This window comes from Oxyura jamaicensis, chromosome 15, assembly GCF_011077185.1.
Source record: "Oxyura jamaicensis isolate SHBP4307 breed ruddy duck chromosome 15, BPBGC_Ojam_1.0, whole genome shotgun sequence".
NCBI lineage: Eukaryota > Metazoa > Chordata > Aves > Anseriformes > Anatidae > Oxyura > Oxyura jamaicensis.
This window is the reverse complement of record NC_048907.1, coordinates 11,679,572-11,700,837: the sequence shown is the minus strand read 5'-3', so window position 1 is coordinate 11,700,837 and position 21,266 is coordinate 11,679,572. Positions and strand designations below refer to the sequence as shown.

Here is a 21,266-nt window from a genome sequence, read left to right as displayed (position 1 = left end):
GTGCTGCTACTTGGCTCTGGGAGAGGCACGAATGAATGAATTCACTGATCTGTTTGCTCCTTCTTGTATCGCATGGTGCCAGCTGAGGTACCTAGGAGCTGGCGCTGGCGTTTGTCAGTCTGTAAGCCTGCCTTGCCATTTGCCCTCCGTTTCTTGCTTCCACGTTCATGTCCCAGAGGAAAATGGGATAGAAATGAGAATGAAATCTGGGCTTCCTTTTTCAAAATAAAATAAACCTTAGGGGTTTCCTATTGAAACGTGATGGGATTGGACTCCTATCTCTTATCCTTTGAAAATCCCAGCTGGAATTATTTAATGTCAAAGCAAGGAATTTCCCAGTGTGAAATTCATTGCTGGCTGAGGGTGCGCTGGGGATTAGAGAGGCATCGCTATGCCAGGGCAGCGCTGCTGTCACTGCGGGAGACCTCGCTCACACAAAGGGACGTTGCTGGTCTGTCCTGCTTCAAAGCTGAGTCTTGGGGATGCGATTCTTCAATTCCCATTGAAGTTGCGTGCTGTGTGACTGACAGCTGGCTTTGGGCGGAATAAACCAGAGTGGGTAACACTTTGCGCTGCCTGGGAATAAAGGGGGGCAGGGAAAGAGGCGAGAGCAAACCCCAGTTTGCTGGTTTTCTCCTTTGGCAAAGGGGTATGCCTGCCAGTACCCTCCAGAATTTCCTTAAGACCACTCCGCAGTTGAATGGTGTTGTTCATTGGCTGCGTGGTAACAGTTGTCCAGCTATACAGCAGCGTGGTCCCTGGGGAAGATGAAGTTTTAGCGGGTGCCTTTTTGGTTTGAAAGTAGTTGTCTGAATTAAAACAGGAGCATGTTCAGCCAGTGCAGAGGGTAACCGCTAAACACTTTTCCCCCCCTCTGATCAAAGATGGTTATTTTAAGTAGGCGTCAGCGTCTGTATGTTTGGAACCTGTAAAGCACTTGAGCAAGCTGCGGGCTGGTGGCTGGCTGAGCACCACTGGTTGCTGTAACCAGGTGCAGCTTTGTGCCCAGGGACTGTTACAAATCAGGGGTTTAGGGGCTGGAGGGACAGAGAAGAGCAACCCCAACACGTTAAAAGAATAGCCTTTCTGGCCTCTTTTTCTAAACTGTTGATCTCTTTACAAAAAGAGGATTTGCCTTGCTGTTCTAATAAGAGTTGTAAAATAATATGTATGTAATTAGAATTTAATAATGATTTGTCTGACTGGATCTACAGCATAAGCTGGTTCAAGTGATTGTGTAACCTTTGCATTGTGCTCATTATCTAATGTTGAAGTAACAGCTGGAAGTTGAGAGACTGACATGCAGTTTTAAAATTACAGAGCTTGAAATTGCTGCTGTCTGTAAACATATGAAAATCTATTAATGACCTTTGAGCTCTCTGTCTGAAAAATGTTTTATAACATGGAATACATCAAAATTGCTTGCTATATACTGTTTCCCCTTTCTCAGCGATTGCCTAGGATATAAATGAATACCTCATTCCTGACGCTGATATCAGAATGTTTGGAGCTATTCTGTGAAGCCCTGAGGATATATGGAAACATTTGGTTGCTTATTGTTTGTTCTAGCAAACCAGTTATAGATTAGCTGCTTGCGAGCACGTGGTGTGCTAAGCCACTCGAGGCAGGAGAACATAGCTGCTGGCGAGACTGACAGCTGCAGTCCTCTGTTGCAAAATACATTTCTCCAGTGACATGTTTGAGGAAGAGCAAGGATGACGAGAGTGGCACAGATGCGCTGTCCTGGACTTTTTATTAGTGTCTGTGACATTTAGATGTTTAGCAAGGCATTTCTCTTGTGCCAGAAGTCACCTCACTCAGCGTATTCCCGTTAGGTTGAAGTAATATACTATGGGCAGCTGTTTGTAGAGGTGGCTGCCTTCTACATATTTCTTGTTGTTGGATCACGTATATTTCTTCTCATTTGTTTCCCAGCCAAAAGAAACTACCAGAGGACTAATTATTTAATACACATGCTAGACCTCATGACAGCTGAACTGCAAATTGTTGCCTACCACTGAGGGCAACTGCAGAGTTGGTAAAAATACCTCTCGTGTCATAGTGTTTGAACAGGAATTAATTTATCATGCAGCACCAGGGATTCAGGATATGCCTGGTTTTTCTTCTGGAGACTCGTCCCTGCAGGAGAGCTGGCAGGAGTGGATTTGTGAGCGTTCATCTCCTTTGTGCAGACTGTGTCAACCTGCACTTTAAGCTAAGCTTGCAAACTGCTCGTCTGCAGCCAGCCAGCGTCCATCCCTCCGTTCTGCTGAGTCTTTGGGAACGGTGTGCGTCCTCGGGGGCAGTAATAGAGCGCAGGGTGGAGGCAGAACCTCAAAATGTCCACAGCTGCTTGCAGAGTGGATGTGTTTGAGTCTGTCATCCCGTGGGAGACTTGTCTGGAGCATTTAATTCCTTACGTGCTGCTGCTTTAAGACCAGTACATTTTTCATGGCTATGTTTTAGAAGTGTGCACTAAAAGTAAGTGGAGACTACACGTGTGGCTGAGTTAGGAATCCCAGAAAATAAACGAAAGCTTTGTGTTTCTTTAGTGAGTGGAACCCCCTGTGAATTACTGAAGAAAATAGGCCTGAGATTCATGAATTCATGACCAGGCTACCTCAGGGTACAGCTACCATTTCTAAGCCTCAAGCTGTTCGTTCACATGGTAGCCAATGCAGTCTTTACGTGGTGGCTAGATACTTTGCTCTGTGAAGATGAAAACCTCAAACGCACGAGTATAGATTGAGGAGACCAATTCAGGCAGCAGTGGTGGTAAAGGAGCTGTGTGCCCCGTCTGTCTGCTCAGCTTGGGCCCAGAGTTCAGCTCAGGGAAGCACAATGTCCCCTGCACTGTAGAATTTGAAGTGGTTGTGTTGTCTCATTTTGTTCCTAATTTTAGGGATCTGGTATTCCTAAAGTATTTTTGTCCATGGGGACAAAGAGGCTGGAGGTATCCCTAACTCAACAGTGCCTTCCTGCTTTTTCTGACAAGCTTAGCTGAAAATGGGTGAAGGCAAAATATCCCTCTGCTGTACCAGTCTGGGCTGGTAGGACCCTGATGCCTTCTCCTTTGGCAGCTTGGGGCCAGCTGGTGTGGCTGGAGGCTTGGGGTTGTGCTACCTTCCCAGCAAGGCTGGAAGTGAGCGATGAAGCAGCCACATCTGGCTGCAGCAAGGAGCGGCTGCTCAAGCCCTGATTCTGTCACTCAGTGGGAGCGGTCTGAGTTCGATAGGAGTGCCTGTTTCAATAATCCGGGCAGAGGGGGAATTAATTCAGATTAAGTGTTTATATTGCGCTCTTTAAACAAGCTCGTGACTGCTGCCTGTCAGCAGCGTGGGCCCAGCAGTGCCTCTGAGTGTTTGCAGCCGAGTGCGATGCTCTGACCTGGATTGCATGCTGCCACCCCGATTGCTCCCCTTCTGGAGGAAGCTCGCTGAGGTGACGGCAGGCTGCAGGAGCGGCGCTTCTTGTGCGGTCGGTCGGCGGGAGGCACGCTCTCCCCGGCGATGCCGCTGGCATCAGCTCAAGTAGGTGCTGTCAGATAAGCACAAGCTCTTTTCCAAATCCTTCATATGCTGCATAAACCGGGCCGGCTGAGCTCACAGTCCTGGCTGGAAGCAGCTTCAGCCTAAACGTACTTTTATCTGCTGCGGCAACTGGGCAGGTTGGCCTTGCAGTGCATGAACAGCAGCTATGCCTTTCAGCACTCCTGCAGACTGTGAAAGCTGGGCAGGCTGGGCTTGCAATATGCCTCATTTCAGCTACCTGAAAATGGTGCCCCAGCTTCCCTTCAATCATTTAAGCTCCCTTGCTCTCTGACACACTTTCCGCTGACAGTAATTCTGTGAGCACTCGTCGGGCATTTACTGCCATCACTAGAGGAAATACTGATGGCTTAAAATGGGATCATTTCCTTTCTGATGGACAGCAAGCACCTGTGGGAGTTTTAATAGCTGTACAGTATGTCTGTTAGCAGGTAGTGAGGAAGATGTGTGCAATTCTCTGCAGTGAGGCACCCGCAGGCTCCAAAGAGGAAATTGGAGAAGGAAGAAGGCGAAGGCTTGCTGCCTGGTGAACTTGCAGAGTGTGGCTTAAAACGGTAGATTTTGTTTATCTATCTCCCCAGTGGGTGATGGTGGAGAACGGTTTATACTGAAAACATGGGCAGCCATATGTTCACATTCATGCAGATTTCCTTGACCTCTTACAACAGATGAGGTATTTGCTGTGTGCTCTCCTACTTCTATTGTTGCCATAAATTACTGTTAAACACCACTTCCAGAATGTTTCTGCAAGCAAAAAGAGCGGGCAAAGCTTTGCGAAAGTATTGTGGCTTGAAATGCATTTAGAAGTAGAATGACATTGACCTTCCTTTCTGTAATTTTTGGCTTGAAGTAACATTTGTCCAAGGTACCTTACTTGGTACGGTGTCTTCAAGGTCTAGCAGCAAAGGTCTTAATTCCTGGGAGACAATAACAAGCGGTCATTTAGCAGAGTGCCGGCAGATTGCTCTTCAGCTCTTCACAGGTGACAGGAACGCAGCCGCTGGTAATAAATTTGACTGTTTCAATTACACCGAGTTTATTGGTTCATCCACTTTTATTTTAAAGTTAAATCATGTATCATAAACCTGCAAACCAGTGGCAACTTCAAATGTCTTAACATTTCCAAAGCTGTCTTGTCAAAAAGTCATCTTATTCTTGAGCTAAACACTTGACAGGGTCAGAGCAAATGTGAAGTGTTTTAAAAAGCAAGACCCAAACTCATCTGGAATGTGTCAGCTAGGAAAGGAGAATTGCAGTCTAAGGTTAAACAAGCAAGGATTTCATTTGCAATCATTTTAATTGATATTGATTGTCTTGCTTGAATGTAGGGTCAAAGCAAGAGAGTCACTTCAAACCTAGACGTGTTTTTGCTTTTCAGAAAAAAAAAAAGCTGCGGTGGCTCTGGCTGAAAGGCTTGGGGCTTGAGTTACATTTTCAGTGAAGCTCACAGTGGGGGAGAAGAGAGGGTGGGAAAGTAAAACAAACAAGTGTGCGTTATGTTACAGGAAAAGTGAGAGCTTCCCTCTCTGGGAAGGCTGCAGCCTCACAGCGAGGGTGCCAGCAGCCTGCTGCCCCAGCTGCCGGGCCACACTTCCGCCAGCAGCCGCGGGCATGCGCCCGCCTCCTCTGCCCCCCTCGGTGGGGTCTTTCTGCCCCAGAGCTCGCCAGGCAGAGCTCTCAGACTCCTCTTCTCCCACCATTTGTGCCTGCTCCTGCTGCTCCTTCAGTCTCCACCTATTTCCTGCCTTTTTCAGCACAGTTTCAGCGGAGTTCAGTTTCAGTCGTCTTGGTGGTCCTACCTGCTATCCATCTGCTGGTACAGTTACCATTTGTCCCATCCCATATCTCTCCCCAATTTCTTCTTATTCACTTCATTTCATCTGCCTGCTGGCTATTCCTCTTTTCTTGTGCTAGATCCTGATCTTGGAGTGGTTTCTCACCCTCTGAAGTTCACTTCTTTCCTGAATCTTTTTCATGTACGTCTCCAGTATTATCTTTCCCTTTAGATTACTGTCTGTTGTGTCACCTCTATGCAAAGAAAAGGATGATAGATTTCTATTAGTAGAGGTCTTGTCCGTATCTGTAACGTACTTTTTCTACTTAGAAGGCACAAGATTATTAAGGCAGCATTTGCTTCTGTGGTGCTGTTGTATAAACTGGGTACCAGGTCAATAGGAATATTAAATCAACACAACCAACCGGCACCAACAAAAACCCTAATTAAAAGTAAATCTGTTCCAGTTGATCTCTGAGCCACCATCTCTCCCTGAACTGTTAAACAAATGTGTTTGACAGCCCTCCTGCTAATTGCATGCTAAAGTTAATATAAGGGTAGATGGTGCTCAGATCCTCGGGGGCTTTTCCACTGCAGTTTTGCTGAGAGCAGCGGGAGGCAGAAGCAGGGACAAGCGGGGCACTTTCAGCGACAGCACTTTTCTTGTATTTCCTTTGCATGGATCCTTCTTCTGTTTGATGTTCAGTGGGATATTTCATGCTCCCCAACTTAAGGAATAAGTGCTGGAATGAACAGCCTGTGAGGTGGCTGTGGAGAGAGTTGGAGGCTGTTTCCCTTCTGGGAAAACAGCCCATATAATCGTTTAAAGTCAGCAGAGGCAGCCTGGCAACGCGGCAGTGTAACCAGTCCTTGGCTGCCTGTGTGAGCCTTGCAGTGTCCGATGGACCTTGGAGACAGGGGATTGTAACAGACATGGTTTCACACCAGGGCTGCATTTCTAAGTGATGCTTGAGGGCTGAGGGTTGTTATTTTACTAATGGTAGATGTTATTTTTGTCCTCTGCACCCCGCAGCAGCACACTTGAGGTTTTCTTCTAGCTGTGTGGTTTTGCGCTTTTTTTTCACGTTCTTTGTGTTCCTTCTCTCTGAAAGGTATTTACAACCCAAGCCTCCCCCTGCATGCTCTCCGAGATCTCAAATAGCTGTGCAAACTCAGAGGATTAAGGCAGAGCTTGAGCTGGGCTGAGCAAACACGCGGCGATAACTGCAGCCAGCGGGTAGCCGCGGCTGTGAGCTTGCGCCAGGGTCCTCTAGGGCTGATGGTTATTTCCTGATCAAACAGACGACATGGAGACCACTGCGCAGAAATTGCTTGCTGTGGCACTTGTGGGGTAAGAACAATCTCGTTCCGAAGCCGATGGCCGTGCACCCGCATTATTCATAGCTTTATTTATAAAGCGAGTGTCGCGCACCTGGCGTGTTGTTGGAGATGGCGGCTGTGTGCCGCTGTCACAAGGGGCCTGGGGGAAGGAGCCTTCCTTCTGGGGAGGGATGTCACCAGCTCCACTGCAAGCAGTTGTACCTCTGTAACTAGCCCGGGCCAAAATAGAAGTTGAAAAGCTTTTATCAAGATTTTATTGTGGTAATCTGTCACGGAATCTGGTTAACGTGCTTGGGTTGCCAGCCCGTGCTGAGGCCTTTCTCGGTGCAAGGCCGCAGGCGTGCAAGGTATTGCAGGCAGCGTAGGAGGAGGTACCACGGTTTGGTTTCAGCTGGATGTGGTCTTTGATATTTGTACATCCGAATAAACAAATGGGGTGACAGAGTCTGCGTGCTTCGTGTGGTAGCTGCCAGGAAGGAGGCTCTGGGGAAAGACCCGATCCTTCCTCCTCTGTACGCAGGCAGCCAGTTGGAGCCATCTGCTCGCAGTCTGGGGCCCAGACAGACAAGGGGTGCAGATGGAGAGGCTGTAGCCTGCCCTGGAAGGTGTGAGAGAGATTTTGAAGTGAGGACAGGTAGGAGACAGCCCTAGAAGCAGTGAGTAGTAAGGAGCGAAATGGTTTTGTGTATTTTGGAACGAGATTTGGCAATCTCCTTCCTGGAGCTGAGAACAGGGAGTGGGCCTGCGTCCACCAGCCTTCCCTGCCGCAGGGGACATACGGGCCCTGAAAGCCGAGGGAGCCAGCTCTGCCAGAAACCCCTGGCTGGAGATAGAGTCCTCCTGACCTCGGGCTGTGACCTCAGGCACTGCCCGGGGATCCCCAGGGTTTTATGTGATGTGCAAAGGGCAAAACCAGCTGCAGGTCCATGCCTCTCAGGGGAAGGCTCCAGGGGAGCAGTTTGCCACGAGGCCAGACGCACCTGCGGGCTGGACTCGCTGGATTGAGGTCAACAAGCACCAGTAAATGTTCACTGCAGCAGTGTTCTGTTTTCCAAAAATTGCCTATGCACAAGCACATCAAAAATAGTAAGCTCTTGTGCTAAATGAGGTCCCCAATGAGGTCATAAACTTCAGTAAAAGAGCAATTGCTGGAGGGTTGTTTTAGTAGAGTAAATAAAACAAGGAAACAAAAGAGGCAAGAACAGAGCCCCCATTAGCCCCCTCCTGCTCTCTGCCTGAGGCTGCAGAGAGGTCTGTGTTTCACTGCAAAGAAACCAGCCCCGCTGTCGCCTCGGTCAGTAAGTAGCAGCTGGGTTCAGCATCCTGCATTCCCAGGAAAAGTGAAGTCCTGTGAGCAGCATCCTCTGCTGGAGCGGGGAGGAGTGGGACCATGGAATAATCTCCCTTGTCACAGGGCTGAGAAATTTGGTTTCTTCCCCATGGTGGCCCCAGACACGCCGCAGAGCCTAGGATGCCTCTCTCCGCCTTCACCCCATAGGCAAGCAGCGGCCTTGGCTACTGGAGCCTGGGTCTTAATTCAGGGCTGTTCGGAAAGTGCTCGAGATTCTTGAATGCAAGTGGTATTGCAAGTGAATGTGTTATTTCCTTGGCGTCGATCCAGCTAGGAGTGTACTCCCTGAATTAATTTTGCTAGCAGCTCAGTGATGAGGCAACCTTAAATCTCAAAACAAAATGGGGATAAAAAGCCAAACTTCAAAGTATGGAACTTTGCATGTTTCAGTAAGGGGAAAAATGCAGCTTTCTTGACTAGTTCTGAGGGAAAGTGAGTCTTACAAAACCTGCAGTGAACATGCTGTGGGTGGTACTGAGGGAGAACTCCCTGAGGCATGCAGAGAAGTTCAATCCCCATGTGAAGCCAGCTGGAATTAAAACCCAAACTGCCATTTACTGCCTTTGAGAGCAGCTTTGAAAGTGAATTTGTCAGGTGGGCCAGGACTGCTTTGGTTTCTGGTGCTTTCAGGTGGGGACATTCACGTACCACTGCCTCCTTTCTCCCTCGCCAGGGCCCATGCCGCTCTCTGCAGCATCCTCCCTGCGTCCGCCGTCACGTTGCAGCTGCAGCTGGCTTTATGAAGAAGTGCACGTTTTGGTGACTTCTGTTTCTAATGTTTTGCTGAGTATCAGTTGGCAGATGTCATTTCCATTGCGCTAGTTTCTGCTTAGTTACTAAAGCTTAGCATTTTGATTTCTATCTCAGCAGCTTCTCAGCAAATAGGACGGTGTGACCTTCTTTTAGTGGCATCTCAGACTGCTGCTGTAGTGTTATCTTAAAGCTAAAAGCAAAGCGAGCAACTACATGCTAATTGGTATTCTTCATTTCATCATTCACAGTGAATAATGCCAGACAATCATTTTTTTGCTCTTTCACTAGGTACGGATTTGGCAAGCTGAGCTGTATTCTGTTGTTCTGCGCCTCTGAGACAGTGCTACTTAATTTAATTTGGGGGTGGGAAGTGGTATCTCTCTGTTCTGTTTCTGTTGTTGTTGTTTCCAACTTGCTGTGTATATGTGTGCTTTTACAGGAGCTTGCCAGCCTCTCAGAGGACCCCTGCCTGAGGTCTGTAGGGATTGTCTGGCTGCTGGATAATTAATTGTCTTTTGGCCTGGGTTGGAATAGGAAACAACTCCATGTAGTTTATCACCGTGACTCAAGTTCCAATGTCTCTGCCGCCCTAGAAGTGTCAGTGCATCATCTTGCTTCCCAAGGAAGGGCAACTTGAAGCAATGAGTGATTTGCAGTGCAATCAGCATGTTGCATGCTAAGGCAGTCAATTCACTAATTAAACGAGAGGGGGAGGAAGTAATCTAGAGCAATCAGCAGGGCATTTCATCCCAATTCCCATTTTTCTTTTTTTGTTGGGCTTTAGATTTTGAGAGGCTAGAGAGCTAATGATTTCTGTGAGCTCTTTAGTAGTAGCAAAGGTGTGTTTGTTAATATGAGCAGGTTGTGCTGTGTGCTCTGTTCGTGTAGGATACCGATGCTAAACATGTAATTCAGTCAGAAGCGGGGCAAGACATTTGGAAACATTTCTTGCGCTGAAGCTGACATGTTTTGGCATGGTCAGCAGTGCTTTTGAAGGTATTTCCTAATCTGATGCAGTTACTTTGCGTAAAAAATTAATTGGTATGGAGTCTGCAAAGCATTCCAGAAGGCTTAATTTTGACCCTTCAGCAGTTAATAAAAGACATAGTGAAAATCTTAACTAGCTGTAATGAACTCATGTCTTAGTGATTTGGTATATTGTTTCTTAAGCTCTTTTTCTGTACCATGTGTTTAGGGGGAGAGGTCGATAAGTTGTCACCGAGAGTTCAGCTTACAGTTCTCAGAGGTGCCAGGGACAGCGATAGTAATTCTCATCTCTGATCTCACTTCCTCATGTTAATCACCGTGACATGACAGACCAGCTTTTAACTTGTGTTTATATTGTATTGTAGCTCCGATTCAGGGCAGACACTTAACACTTAGAAGTATTCAGCCTCTGTTATGTGTGTAGATGGCATTGATCTTGGTTTGCTTACTGAATGCGTGTTAGGCTTTAAAAGTGTGTGTCTCCATATGAACACGCTGTGAACCAGAGACTGTCAGGCCCAAGGGGGGTCTGATATGCTACTTTCTGAGATCAGAAACAAAGCAAAATAAAAACCATCTCTCTTTCAGATGAACGGAGTTAAATGCTGTTCTTCGGGACGCTGATTTGTTTAGGTGCTATTGACATATGGTTCCTGAATTAATCTGAAGCAAACTCATTTTCATAACCAGTTCCAGCATCTCTGAAATTAATCAAACACATAGCCTGCAGAGTGTTCATCCTAATCTAATCTAAAATTACTGTTTGCGTTGTGTGCGCCTAATTATTCATCTTAAGTCATCTCTGGAAAGAACATGCTGTCTTGTTTGTGTTTTTATTTAATATTAATATTGCTTAATGCTTAAAAGAAGTCTTAACAAACTTAAAGGATGTACTATTTTCTTTCTTCTTTGCAGAAGGACATGTCACTAAAGCCTCAGGAGCGGAAGGAGAAATGGGAGAGGCATCCGGGAAAGAAACCTAGAGAATCTGAAAACTGTGTGTCTGCTGAGCCGAGTGAAAATGGCCATAATAATGACGCTGGGAGCTCTGAGAGAGAGGCAGAAAGAGGCAAAGAACGGGTGAAGAAGAAACTCCCTTTGAAGCTAACCAAACAGGTAGGGGAATCATTTCTCATCTGAAATGACTGCGTCGTGGCCATGGAAATGTTGTCCTGCTCATAGGCTGGGGTTGTTAATGTAAAATGGCTTCTCTGGTACTTCTGGTAACCCAGGTGTGCTGGGTGATGTGGGAAGGAAGGAGCAGACCTCCCTTGTATCCTGCAGGTTTGAGGAAGTGTAGTAATCCACACTATAGGTTTGTGGCTCCTAGGCCTCTTGTAGCCTTCTTTGGAGAAAACCTGCTTGTTAATGTGCTCCTGGAAGTTGCAAGCGTGAATGTGTCCATCTCATGAATTAAGTTTGTGTGCCCCCAAAGCAGTGTACTGGGGAGGAGGGAATATTCGAGTACTGCAGAAGTTGGAATTCAGTTTAGTGTAAGTTGTGCTTTCGGGAGTCTTTTCTCTGTGCCCTTCTAAAATGTGAGAGAGCATGAATTTGTTAAGAGTTGTGGTGCCAGAGGGGATGGTTGTAGAGACTCCCATCTTAACCACAGTGTGTGCAGAGCCAGGGAGGCGACAAAGGAGAGGCACGATGGTTGGCAGGCTGTTTATCACTTACTGCTGCTCGGCATGGAGGTTTGTGGGTGACTCAGTGCTCATTCATCAGTTGGAAATCCACCTGGCACAGCAGCCTGTATCTATGAACACTCCTCCAGTTGTCCATAACACGGTGCCAAATGGCAGCCAGTGGGAAGATCAGTGTACTTGACCCTCCAGCATTTGTTCCAAGCTGAAAAGTATACTGCAATGAAAAGCTATCTTGAATTCTTTGTGGTGCAGAAAAAAGCTGTTTAACCCAAATGCACCTTCTGCTTTGTGAAATTGTTTCTCTCTGAGTCTGTCTCCAACAGGGGATTGAATTCACCATTTTTTGGAAGTGTTTTTTCAAAGACTTCCAATATTTTTGGACTTGAAAGGATCAGTAAGGTCATCTAACGTGGCCTCCTGTGTAATTTCTCCACCATACACAATCATTTGTGATTAAATTCTAGGATATTCATTCAAAAGGGCTCATCATGTTTTGCACTAGAAGTTCTATTGGTCAGCTCTTGGCCCTGCTCTTTAGTGGCTGATTGTTCTCATTAAGGATTAGAAAGAGTCCTGGTTTTGTCATTTTGATTTAAAGAAAAATAATGGGAATTAATCACTACAAATCACTTATATACAATCGTTACTACTTTTCTGCCTGTAAACATTTAGGTAGCAAATCATGTAACCGCGCACTTCTCGTAAATATTTGCTGTGTTTATTTTCCTTTTAGCTCCCCAAAGTGATACCAAATGTTTTGTTTTTAGAAAATATGCCAGTGTATATAGAGCTAAAGCATATCAAATTTCTTGTTAGCTTCTTCTAGTAGTCAAGTGATTGGGTTTCAGTTCCCCCCTCTGGTTACAGGTGATATGTGTTTTGCACAAATAAGCAGTCTGTGCAAATTAAAATGTCTTTTTATTAGGGGTAAATAGATGCATACTTGAGTTTCAGTGAAAGTTCGAGTAACTGGGACCTCTCTTGATGTCAGAATCCACGCAGGGCGGATTATTTCACCAGAAGGCCCTGGCTCTGATAGGAAATATTTAGAAGCAATATTGCTTTATGCTGTTCCTAGGTGCTAGGATTGTGACACTGCCCTTCAGTAGTTCCTCTGACTTCTGCCTCTGTGAAGCAGTTGTTGTGTCAGTTTTTTTTATTTACCTGAAAAAGCCCAAACATCAATCCAACAACCCTGGCAAAGTATACACGAGGCTGGCTCACTTTGCAGTGCTGGTTCATGGAGTAACCCCACAAACGCTTGTGTTGATGCAGCTGAGCAGTACAGTGCGGGTGTGGAAACACGGAGCTCCACAGGAGGTCATTAGCCCTCAATTGCCTTCAAAATTTCTGTGACATGAAAGCTTGGCTTCAGTAAATACTGCTTTTCTAAGGTTAGAGAGTTGTTCCTTCCAGTCTAAACTTAAAAACTGCAAGAAGTTCGGTGCGTTTCAGGTATTTGTTGTGGGTAGGTGAGGTCAAGGTCTTCCTCCAGGGTGAGCTGGTTCCTCAGCCTGCTGCATGGGAGGAAAAGGCTGTTAATATTGACATTTTCTACATGAAATATAAAAGTGAATTTCAGTAGTTGTGGCCGGTAGGGGTTTCCTGGTACTTCTGTACAAACCCTTGGGACAGCAGGGTTGGGTACACAGGCCAAATTCCAGTTCCTGTAACTATATTCTGCAGCCTCAGTTTACCAAGCATTTGGATTCATTTTATTTCTGCTCTGAGAAATGAGGACATTGCCATGTGTTTCTTCTGGCTAGTATTTGGCTGCCATTGGTGATTAGACAGGATATTTGCTGCAACATTCATGAAACCCGGAACTCACTTTTCTTTCCTCCATTGTTTAATCTCCTTTTTTTTTTTTTTTCTGATGATATAAGCAACAAACTCCAAGAAGGATGAGGAGCTTGCACAAAGAGTGTAAAATAAAACCTGCAATGATTCACTCATTAATATACCGCACCTTTTTAAACAAGTCACACTCAGAATTCATCTTTTATTGAAAAGGGAGCTTTTGAAATACCTTTTATTATCCTAGATGATGTAGTTGTGAAAGCCATACAAGTTTTCAGGCCTGTAAGGTTGATGAAAGCAGCAAAATCCAAGGTAGATAAACAAAGCTATTCTTAGCTCAACCTAATTATGCAAATGATATAAGCAACCTAAATATTTTTTTTAATAACCACAACCTTCACACCTAGAATTCTGGCATTTCCTGCCAAACTGTCTAGACAAATTGGCTGTAATATTAAGTTTCCTGGAATTTGGGGGAATTTTTGCATCTCAGGGTTATTAAACATAGGTTTATACCTAATTTGGAAAGCTTACTGTAATTAATGTTAATTATATTGAGACGTTGCTTAGAAATTACTGATCAATTTGCAGCTTTCCTTACACTCTCATCCCTTCTCTTCACAATGCTACTGAATTGTCATCTTTCCTGAGCAGCCTCCCCTAATAAATCAAATTGGGCATTATAATTATGGCATTCTGCTAATCCTTGTACGGAGGTGCAAAGTGGTAAGCTGCTTTGAGTGCCAGGTTGTCTGCTTTGTTTAGAAAATTAGATTAATGCTTCACTCCTTTCGACAAAACATCCAGTTTCCTATTTGCTCCTGAACTTGCTCCTGAGGTTCTCGCGTACCTCAGGGTGTGGGGAGAGCGTTGTGGGATTTAATCTGCCCTCCTCCACCTGTCACTGCACCCGTGCATAAAAATCCTTCAAACACATTGATTCCCTGCTGTAGCCAAGCAGGGGGGGAACAAAGGGCATGTCATGTAGTTGTGGGTCCTTTGGCCAAAGGAGTGTCAGGATCTGGGTCTGTTCTCCATGTGTGTGCTCAAAAAGGTGCTGACTTGAAACTGCTGCTCTCGGATAGGAGGCACCAAAGCCACTTGCAGTCGTCAGGTGTGTGTCAAGAAACAAGAAAGTGTTTAAAGAAGTGACGTTTTAGAATGGCCAGATGCCTACAGTAGCACTGCCCTATTTGAAAGCGTGTGTTGTCTCAACTCCAGGAACATTTGTTGGTCATTGCTTTACTTAAAAGCCACGTCCGAACGCATCCCAGTTGGCTGTGGAAGGGAACCCCACTGCAGCTGCAGGGGAGAGAAGCCCGCTGCCTCGCCGAGGGGTTCCTCTGGTTGGGTGGATAATTCGTGTAGATGAGGTAAGGGCTGGGAGATGGGGACCTCGCAGTTCCAGCTGTGCTTCCTTGTGCTGTCTGCATCATTCTTGTAGTTCTCAGAGTCCTCCTTTGAGCTTTACATCTGCCTTTCATTTAGCTGAGCTCTTTGCTCCTTTCAGTTTTGAGTTAACTTTTGGAGTTGCTGATGCTGCTGAACGGCCTGGGTCACCCTGCCTGTAGGGTGACCTCCTTTTTCCCCCTGGGCTTCAGGACCCGCTGCTGCCTTGTGTGTTGGCTGGAAGTGGACTGGCCTCCTGAAGAGCTGGTGCTAGTGGTTGGAGTTGCTGATGCTTCAAGTTAGCTTAACCTCAGCTCTGTGGTTAGTCAGCTCAGGAGCCTCATAGCGTATTGAATGTGTTTAGATGTTAAATGTGGTTTAATAACACTCTGTTCTGCAAATAGTCATATGTCATGAAGATGACTGTCTTACACCTCCTCCTTCCTTTTCTCACCCACTGTTTAGGTCACCCAAGATGAGGAAGAGTCTCAAAGAAGCAGATGAGAACAGGGTGCTGTAGCACGTATTTAGTGCTCATAAATAGCGTGCTGGGTTTGGAGCATGGGAGGAAAGGGCAAGACAGCTAATGCTGTCATGTTGCTCTGGAGGTGTGACATCTCTGTGACTTCAGTAGAGCTTCCTAGGGGATGGGAAAGCAGAGCTAATTCCTGTGTCTCATTCACTCCCAGCATTTGTCAGACTGCTGAGCGTTACTGATGATTAGTGTATGTTGTTGCTGGGGCTCTTGCTGGACTGGAACTACTAAATTACATTAACATGTTTGATTACCTATTCATGTGATTTCTCCGTGGTGCTCTTCAGCTTGTTATCCAACATTCATTGGTGAATATACACCCCCAGAACACCACCGCTCTGGGTTACTGCTGAGCTGAGCTGAAGGTGATACCTGCTAAATCATTTTCTGTCCAGGATGCGTACTGTTTCTGCTGATGTCCAGGTGAAAACCAAGAGCTTGCCTTCAAAGCAGTTATGTGCTCATGGCTCCGTTTTTTTGCGGTGGTACTGACAGGCTATGGGATTCTTCCCAGGACAGTGAGAAACAGTCAAGAAACATGTTTGGCTAATGGAATACCTTACCCGGTGTAATTCCTTCGGCATCACGCTGCTCATGCTGACGGGTGGGCAGTAGGAACACGGAGCTGTTTGATTTTTATCTGCCTTTTTTTTTTTTTTTGATAAATGGCAATTCTGAAACTTGGATGTGTTTTTGAAGCCACTGGTGGGCTGGAGGCAGTGTTTGCTTAGTGGCATGGGAGATCAGAGACTGAAACGTGTTTTTCAGCCGAGGCTCAGCAGCCATGTAGGAGAACGAGTCCAGAAGCAAACCCCTGGAGTCTTTGTAGGCCAGGGGAGGGCTGTAGATACTCCTGGCCTTCCCTGTCTCACTGTAGCACTTGGAAGCTGAATTGCACCTACTAGGGTCTGAATATAACAGTATCTTACTGTTACTTTAAATATCTCAGGCTATTAAATGCAAGTGAGTTCTAGACAGTCAGCTAAAAGAAAAGGTGCCTTTAATGTGGGTTTTGGGGATTGGTTTGGTTTGTGCTTTTCTGGTGTTTGCATTTCATTGCTTTTGAATGCTGAAATTATACAAGCCAATTCCTTTTTGTTTCTAATTGAAGTTACTGTTTCTGTTAGCAGATACTGTTACTTAAAGGGTCTTTGAAACTAAACAAGGGAGCAAAAGGGGAACAAAAATGTCCATTTTCTTTTAATCAGGAAAATGTTGCTTCAAAACAGGGTCCAGTTCTACCTCTGTAAGTACAAGAATGTACAATTTGGACATAACAGCTCTGTACCAATTAGTTTTAAGCAAGCATTCACGATTGCTAGGGGAGTTGGGCTGGCGCACGCTATCTACATGGGGTTGGTTGACCGGGTGCAGCGCGGCGTGGTGCTCCAGGTCATCGTGGCGCTTCCAGCAGCGCGCTGACCTCCAACATGCGAGCAGCACGGCTGGCTTCAAAGCTCCTCGCAAGGCTGTAGTGCTGGGGGCCTGCCCCGGGGGGGCTGGGGGAGCTCCTTGTTTCCGTCTGAGCACGGCTGCACGGGGCAGGCACAGATGGCCTTCCCCTGCTCTCGTGCGCTAATCTGCAGGCGTGGAGACTTCACAGCTGCCTGGGAAACCACTGGGGAGTAACGGTGCAAAGCACTGAAATGGGCAATACAGTATTTAGTCATTAGGTTTGCTAATCCAAGGCCTAAAATCAGCCTCATTTCAATCAATAGCAATCTGTTTGCACTGTCAGAAACTAATTTAAAAATCTGCTTTAAGTCCTGGTTAGGCACTTGGTATTCTGTTTTCTGCATCAAAGTACAAGGGAAGCAGTGGGCATAGCACAGCAGCGGCAGGAGGAGGAAAAACCCTTTGTAAATAAATACTGGGTGTTTGTATCCCAAATGAAACCTTGCTATTACAAAGGAGTGCTGTTGTTTTTACTAAATTCATCCAAGAATTTGCAGAGGTTCTTCAAGTGACTGCAGAGCCCATTTTGCACCAGGAGAACCTTGTGGTGTGCTTTGTTTGCTCGGTGGTCCTTCAAAGTGCTGTACGAACCACAGGCATTTTGGTGTTACAGCTGTGGCACAGGTAACTTCATTCATCACTGGATTGTCCCCATTCTTTGAGATGTAGTTTGGCTTCCTTAACAGGTCTCTAACACGCTGTGCTTCAGGGTGAGTAGTGCAAAATAGTGCCATAAAACCCCTGGGAACTACAGCAGGGGAAGGCCTGTGCTTAAGCTGGAAAACATATTTCAAAAGCCTGTGCAGTTGTGGTAATGAAACATAAATTGTGGAGACAATGTGTATTAGAACTGGGGGTGGGGGAGGTGGAATCCAACTGGTCTTTAGAACAAAACCAAAGCATGAAGCAGAAGCATATGCTGGATTTTATTACGCTGCAGTTACTGCTTTCTGAAGTGATGTTCAAGCAAGTTTGGGCTGCTGCAGGCATTGTAGTGAGGGCAACGTGGCTTTCTGTTACCTCCAGTGCCACAGCAAAATGCTTGTTCACTTGTCTGGACCAGCAGGTGCCCTGTTTGCAGCTGACCCTCCCATTACAACCCCGTTGCTTCATGTGCCCACTTGGTTTGACTCTGCAAGTCCTCCTGGAGGGGCTCAGTGCCTGCGCACACGCTCGGCACTGGGTTGTGCCCAGGCTGCCGTGTTGTTTGTCCCTGCTCATGCGCTTCTCCAAAATTCCCCTGCCTGTCCCCGGTCACCTCTACCACTGAACAGCATTTGGGCAGCAGCAATGTGTTCAGGCCTCCAGATGGCCGCTGGCGCTTTTCACATGTGTTGGAGCTGGTCTGGAGAGCACGGTGATTAACACGCTGGATGCTGCCAGCGCTGCCGCTCTGCTAGGGCTCCTCACGCCACCTCTAGCGGAGCCAAACCGCAGCGTCTCAGGGTGCCTGCCATCTGCGTATCAGTTCCCCATCTGAGAACGTCGATAACTGCAGCCGTGGTGACGCGTGGCCTGACGGAGCTCAGCAATACAGAACGTGCACGGGTATCTCGCGAGCTCCGCGGGCCGGGGGGAGCTGCTCAGAGCACTTCTCAGCTCCCTGGTCTCGTCCCAGCCCCGCAGGGAAGACCTGACCTGATAGTCCTGGTGCTTTCAGAGCCGAAGGACAGAAAATTCAAGTGACAGGAAAATGGTGAAGCATGCTGCTACAGTGCAAGGAAGTTATGTTGTAGGTATGTGAAGAATGAAAATGGTTGTAACTCTGTTTTGAAACCCTTGCAGGTCACCTTTACCTTCTCTGACTACAGCTGGAGGACTGATGAGGACCTCAGATAGGCCACGCTTGCTTAAATACAGCCTCAGCCTCAGAATAAGGGAAAATAAAGCAATCCTCTTTTCTCGCTGATATTCTCTAGGTAGCTGTGAGTGAATAGCATTACAGCGGCTCCTTTTGAAAGGAGGAAATAAAAGGGAAATTTCATCACTAACAACTGATGTGGCATCAGACTATATAACAGGTTGTTGTTGGTCATTGGTTACGTTGTTATAAAAGAAGAGCTAAATGGTTTGTAATTTAGAGAAGGGGATTTAATTACATGAAGTAATTTACAGGAAGCTATAACCACTTGTATCTTTTTCTCTGAATTTAATTGGCTGACACAATGCACAATGCCCTCTTTCTTTATCCTTCTCTCTTCTCATTTTTTGGGAGGTTTTATTTGTGTGTCTGCTATTGGGGAAGGGAAGGGCTGCTCTGAGAGCACTGCTGGTGCATCTCGTGGCCTGGGCAAACTGAAAGGAGCACAGAAACAGGGCTGTCGGAGCGGAGCTCTTTCTCTGCCTAGTGCTGGTGTGTGTGCTGTTTGAAGAAATTCTGAGCCTTGGATGGAGGCTGGAGGTTTTTTCATGATATCTTTGTGATGGTGGGGTAGGGCACAGTCCAGGTGTCCCACGAGCTGGGCAGGGCCCTTTTCCTGGGCCTCAGGTAGTTGCTGCAGACCAGGCGAGGACCTAGAAGCAGCTGAAGCAACCGTGGCTTCTTTTCATGTTGTTTTTCTGGTTTGGACAAGAAATGTCTCAAGAGTTATTCAATCTTGATGTAACCACTGGCTGCTGAACTTTGTGCTCGCTGGATAGTTTGACATTTGTTACTTAATTGTAGGGCTTGCACCACAGGTCTGCAGTAAAATGCATGTCCCTGAACGGCAGCAGGTAGGGTATGGTTCCTTCACTTAGGATCATCCTGTGATTTTTGGGAGATGCTCTATAATATTTTTGTGAGTGAGAACCAAGCGTAGACGATGCAGGTAGATGTATTCTTCCTCTAACATGCTTATAACCATAAACTAGCTGTCCAGCTCCAGTCTAAACCTAAGGAACAAATAGGAAAACGATACCCCAATATTACTTACGGTGGAGGCAGAATTAAATTTCTTTTAAATTGCATGCTGTTACTTAGAATGCACAGAACTGGTCCGTGAGTACTGTTGTCCATGGATCTCCATTTCTGCAATGGGTGGCTGGCAGCAGCGCGTCAGGAGCCGCAGCAGAACTGCTTTGGCAATTGTTGGACTTTGCCTGAAGTCATTTCATGGCGCTGGTCCAGCTCGCTTGGCTTTCCTTGTGGAAGCGTATCAAAGATGACGCTGTTTTCCACCTCGCAGTTGCTCCTGCCTCAGACTGCAGCCTCGGGCAGTGTTACCACATGCCTCAGCCTCTCTTTGCCGTGTGGATTCTTAAGGGAGCTGATTTTCATGCTTCTGCCTGATGGGTGGTTTACACGAGCTGCTGAGAATATGCGCAGCTTGAGTAAGCACGTCTTTGGTGTGAAGACATCGCTTAGGTAAAATAAGCACTTTTTTTTTTTTTTTTTCCTTTAGTCATTCAAGCAAGGATACTGGTAGCTATTCAGGTGACTGCCATTGCACTGTTTATTTGGCAAAGTCAGGATATGAAACCCACGGAATTTTCTCCACTATTTTGTCTAAAAAGATGAATTAAATAAAGCCAGCAGAGGTTTGTGGTAGATTTAAAACTCTTACAAGGTTACTGGTTGAGGAAATGCTAAGAAGCAGATACGTAGATACTTTGTTAATTCAAGAATTGAAATACTCTATGTCTGTAAGTCATTTTTTTCAGGAATTAGCATTGTAAATTTATTCTCAGTTTCATCTGAAGTCGAGCCTTGAAGTTAATTTATTTCAAAAAAGAATAAAATCTCCTAGCAAGGAGAATTTCAACTTCTAAATTTAAGAATTAGACTTAAACTTTTTTTTTCTTCCCTTCTTGTAACTTCCTCTCCATTTTGTTTCTTTGCAGTTGGAGCTGTTCAGGTTACAAAGTAAAATATTACTTGGGTAGCTGCTGGATTTTGAAACTTCGTGTTTAAAGTCAATTATGTAAATACATGCAGGTTATTTAATTTAAAAACAAAGCTGACAGCTTCACCTTTCCTTCCACATTTCTCTTTTGCCTGGTTAAAGGCTTTGATTTAGGCACTAGGGAAAGGTGCACAGGCTCGGTTCTTCTTCAGCTGCTGCAAATCCAGTGTGAGTTAAAGCTGAGGAATAGTTACAGGTTTCATTTTGCACTGTTTCCTCTTACCGCACTTCTTGACTCATTGTCACAGAATAGTAAGAACAAGGGAAAAACCTTTTCCAGGGAAAACTTAACCACCGGAATAATATTGCTGAAAGAATCCAGGGACAAAGTAATGGATCAAGTCATGGATGCTGTCCAGCAAAGCTACAATAACAGCGTGCTGATGAATAGCCTTCCAATGCTGTAATATTGCAGGCTCTTGGAAGGTGGTGCTGGATCTCATAAAGTTGTCTTTCTGCTGGTTCTCAAAACTTTTGAGTGGCTGTAGGGCAATATGTCATAACTTAACATGACGTTTATTGGCTATAGTGTCAGTCATAGGGACCATTTTGGAGTTAGTCTCCCAGTCATTTAATGTGGAAGATGGAGGTGGTTCAGCTGGTCAGGTAGGTCTGCTGTGGAGTGCATCTGCAGTTTTAGTTAGGGGGAGAAAAGTATTTTCCAGTTAGTTTTCAGCTGATATGGAGCAACTTCAGTGTGTAAAGGTAAATAGGATGATGCAACGGAGCACAGCCATATTACAAGTGTTGCCTGAACTGAGATTCTTTAACTTGCTCCTCATTTGTATGTGTTACTTTTCTTC

At 45.9% G+C, this 21,266-nt stretch overlaps 1 protein-coding gene across 20 annotated transcripts in view; it reads left to right on the top strand.

Annotated features, from left to right (window-relative positions):
- The window catches only part of FBRSL1 (fibrosin like 1), a 514,295-nt gene that overhangs the window by 125,906 nt on the left and 367,123 nt on the right, over positions 1 to 21,266 (top strand). For all 20 annotated transcript variants that reach the window (XM_035340845.1, XM_035340841.1, XM_035340842.1 and 17 more), the window contains exon 2: positions 10,670 to 10,870. In XM_035340845.1, the coding sequence (XP_035196736.1) occupies positions 10,670 to 10,870 (201 nt within the window). The remainder of the gene's footprint in view (positions 1 to 10,669; positions 10,871 to 21,266) is intronic.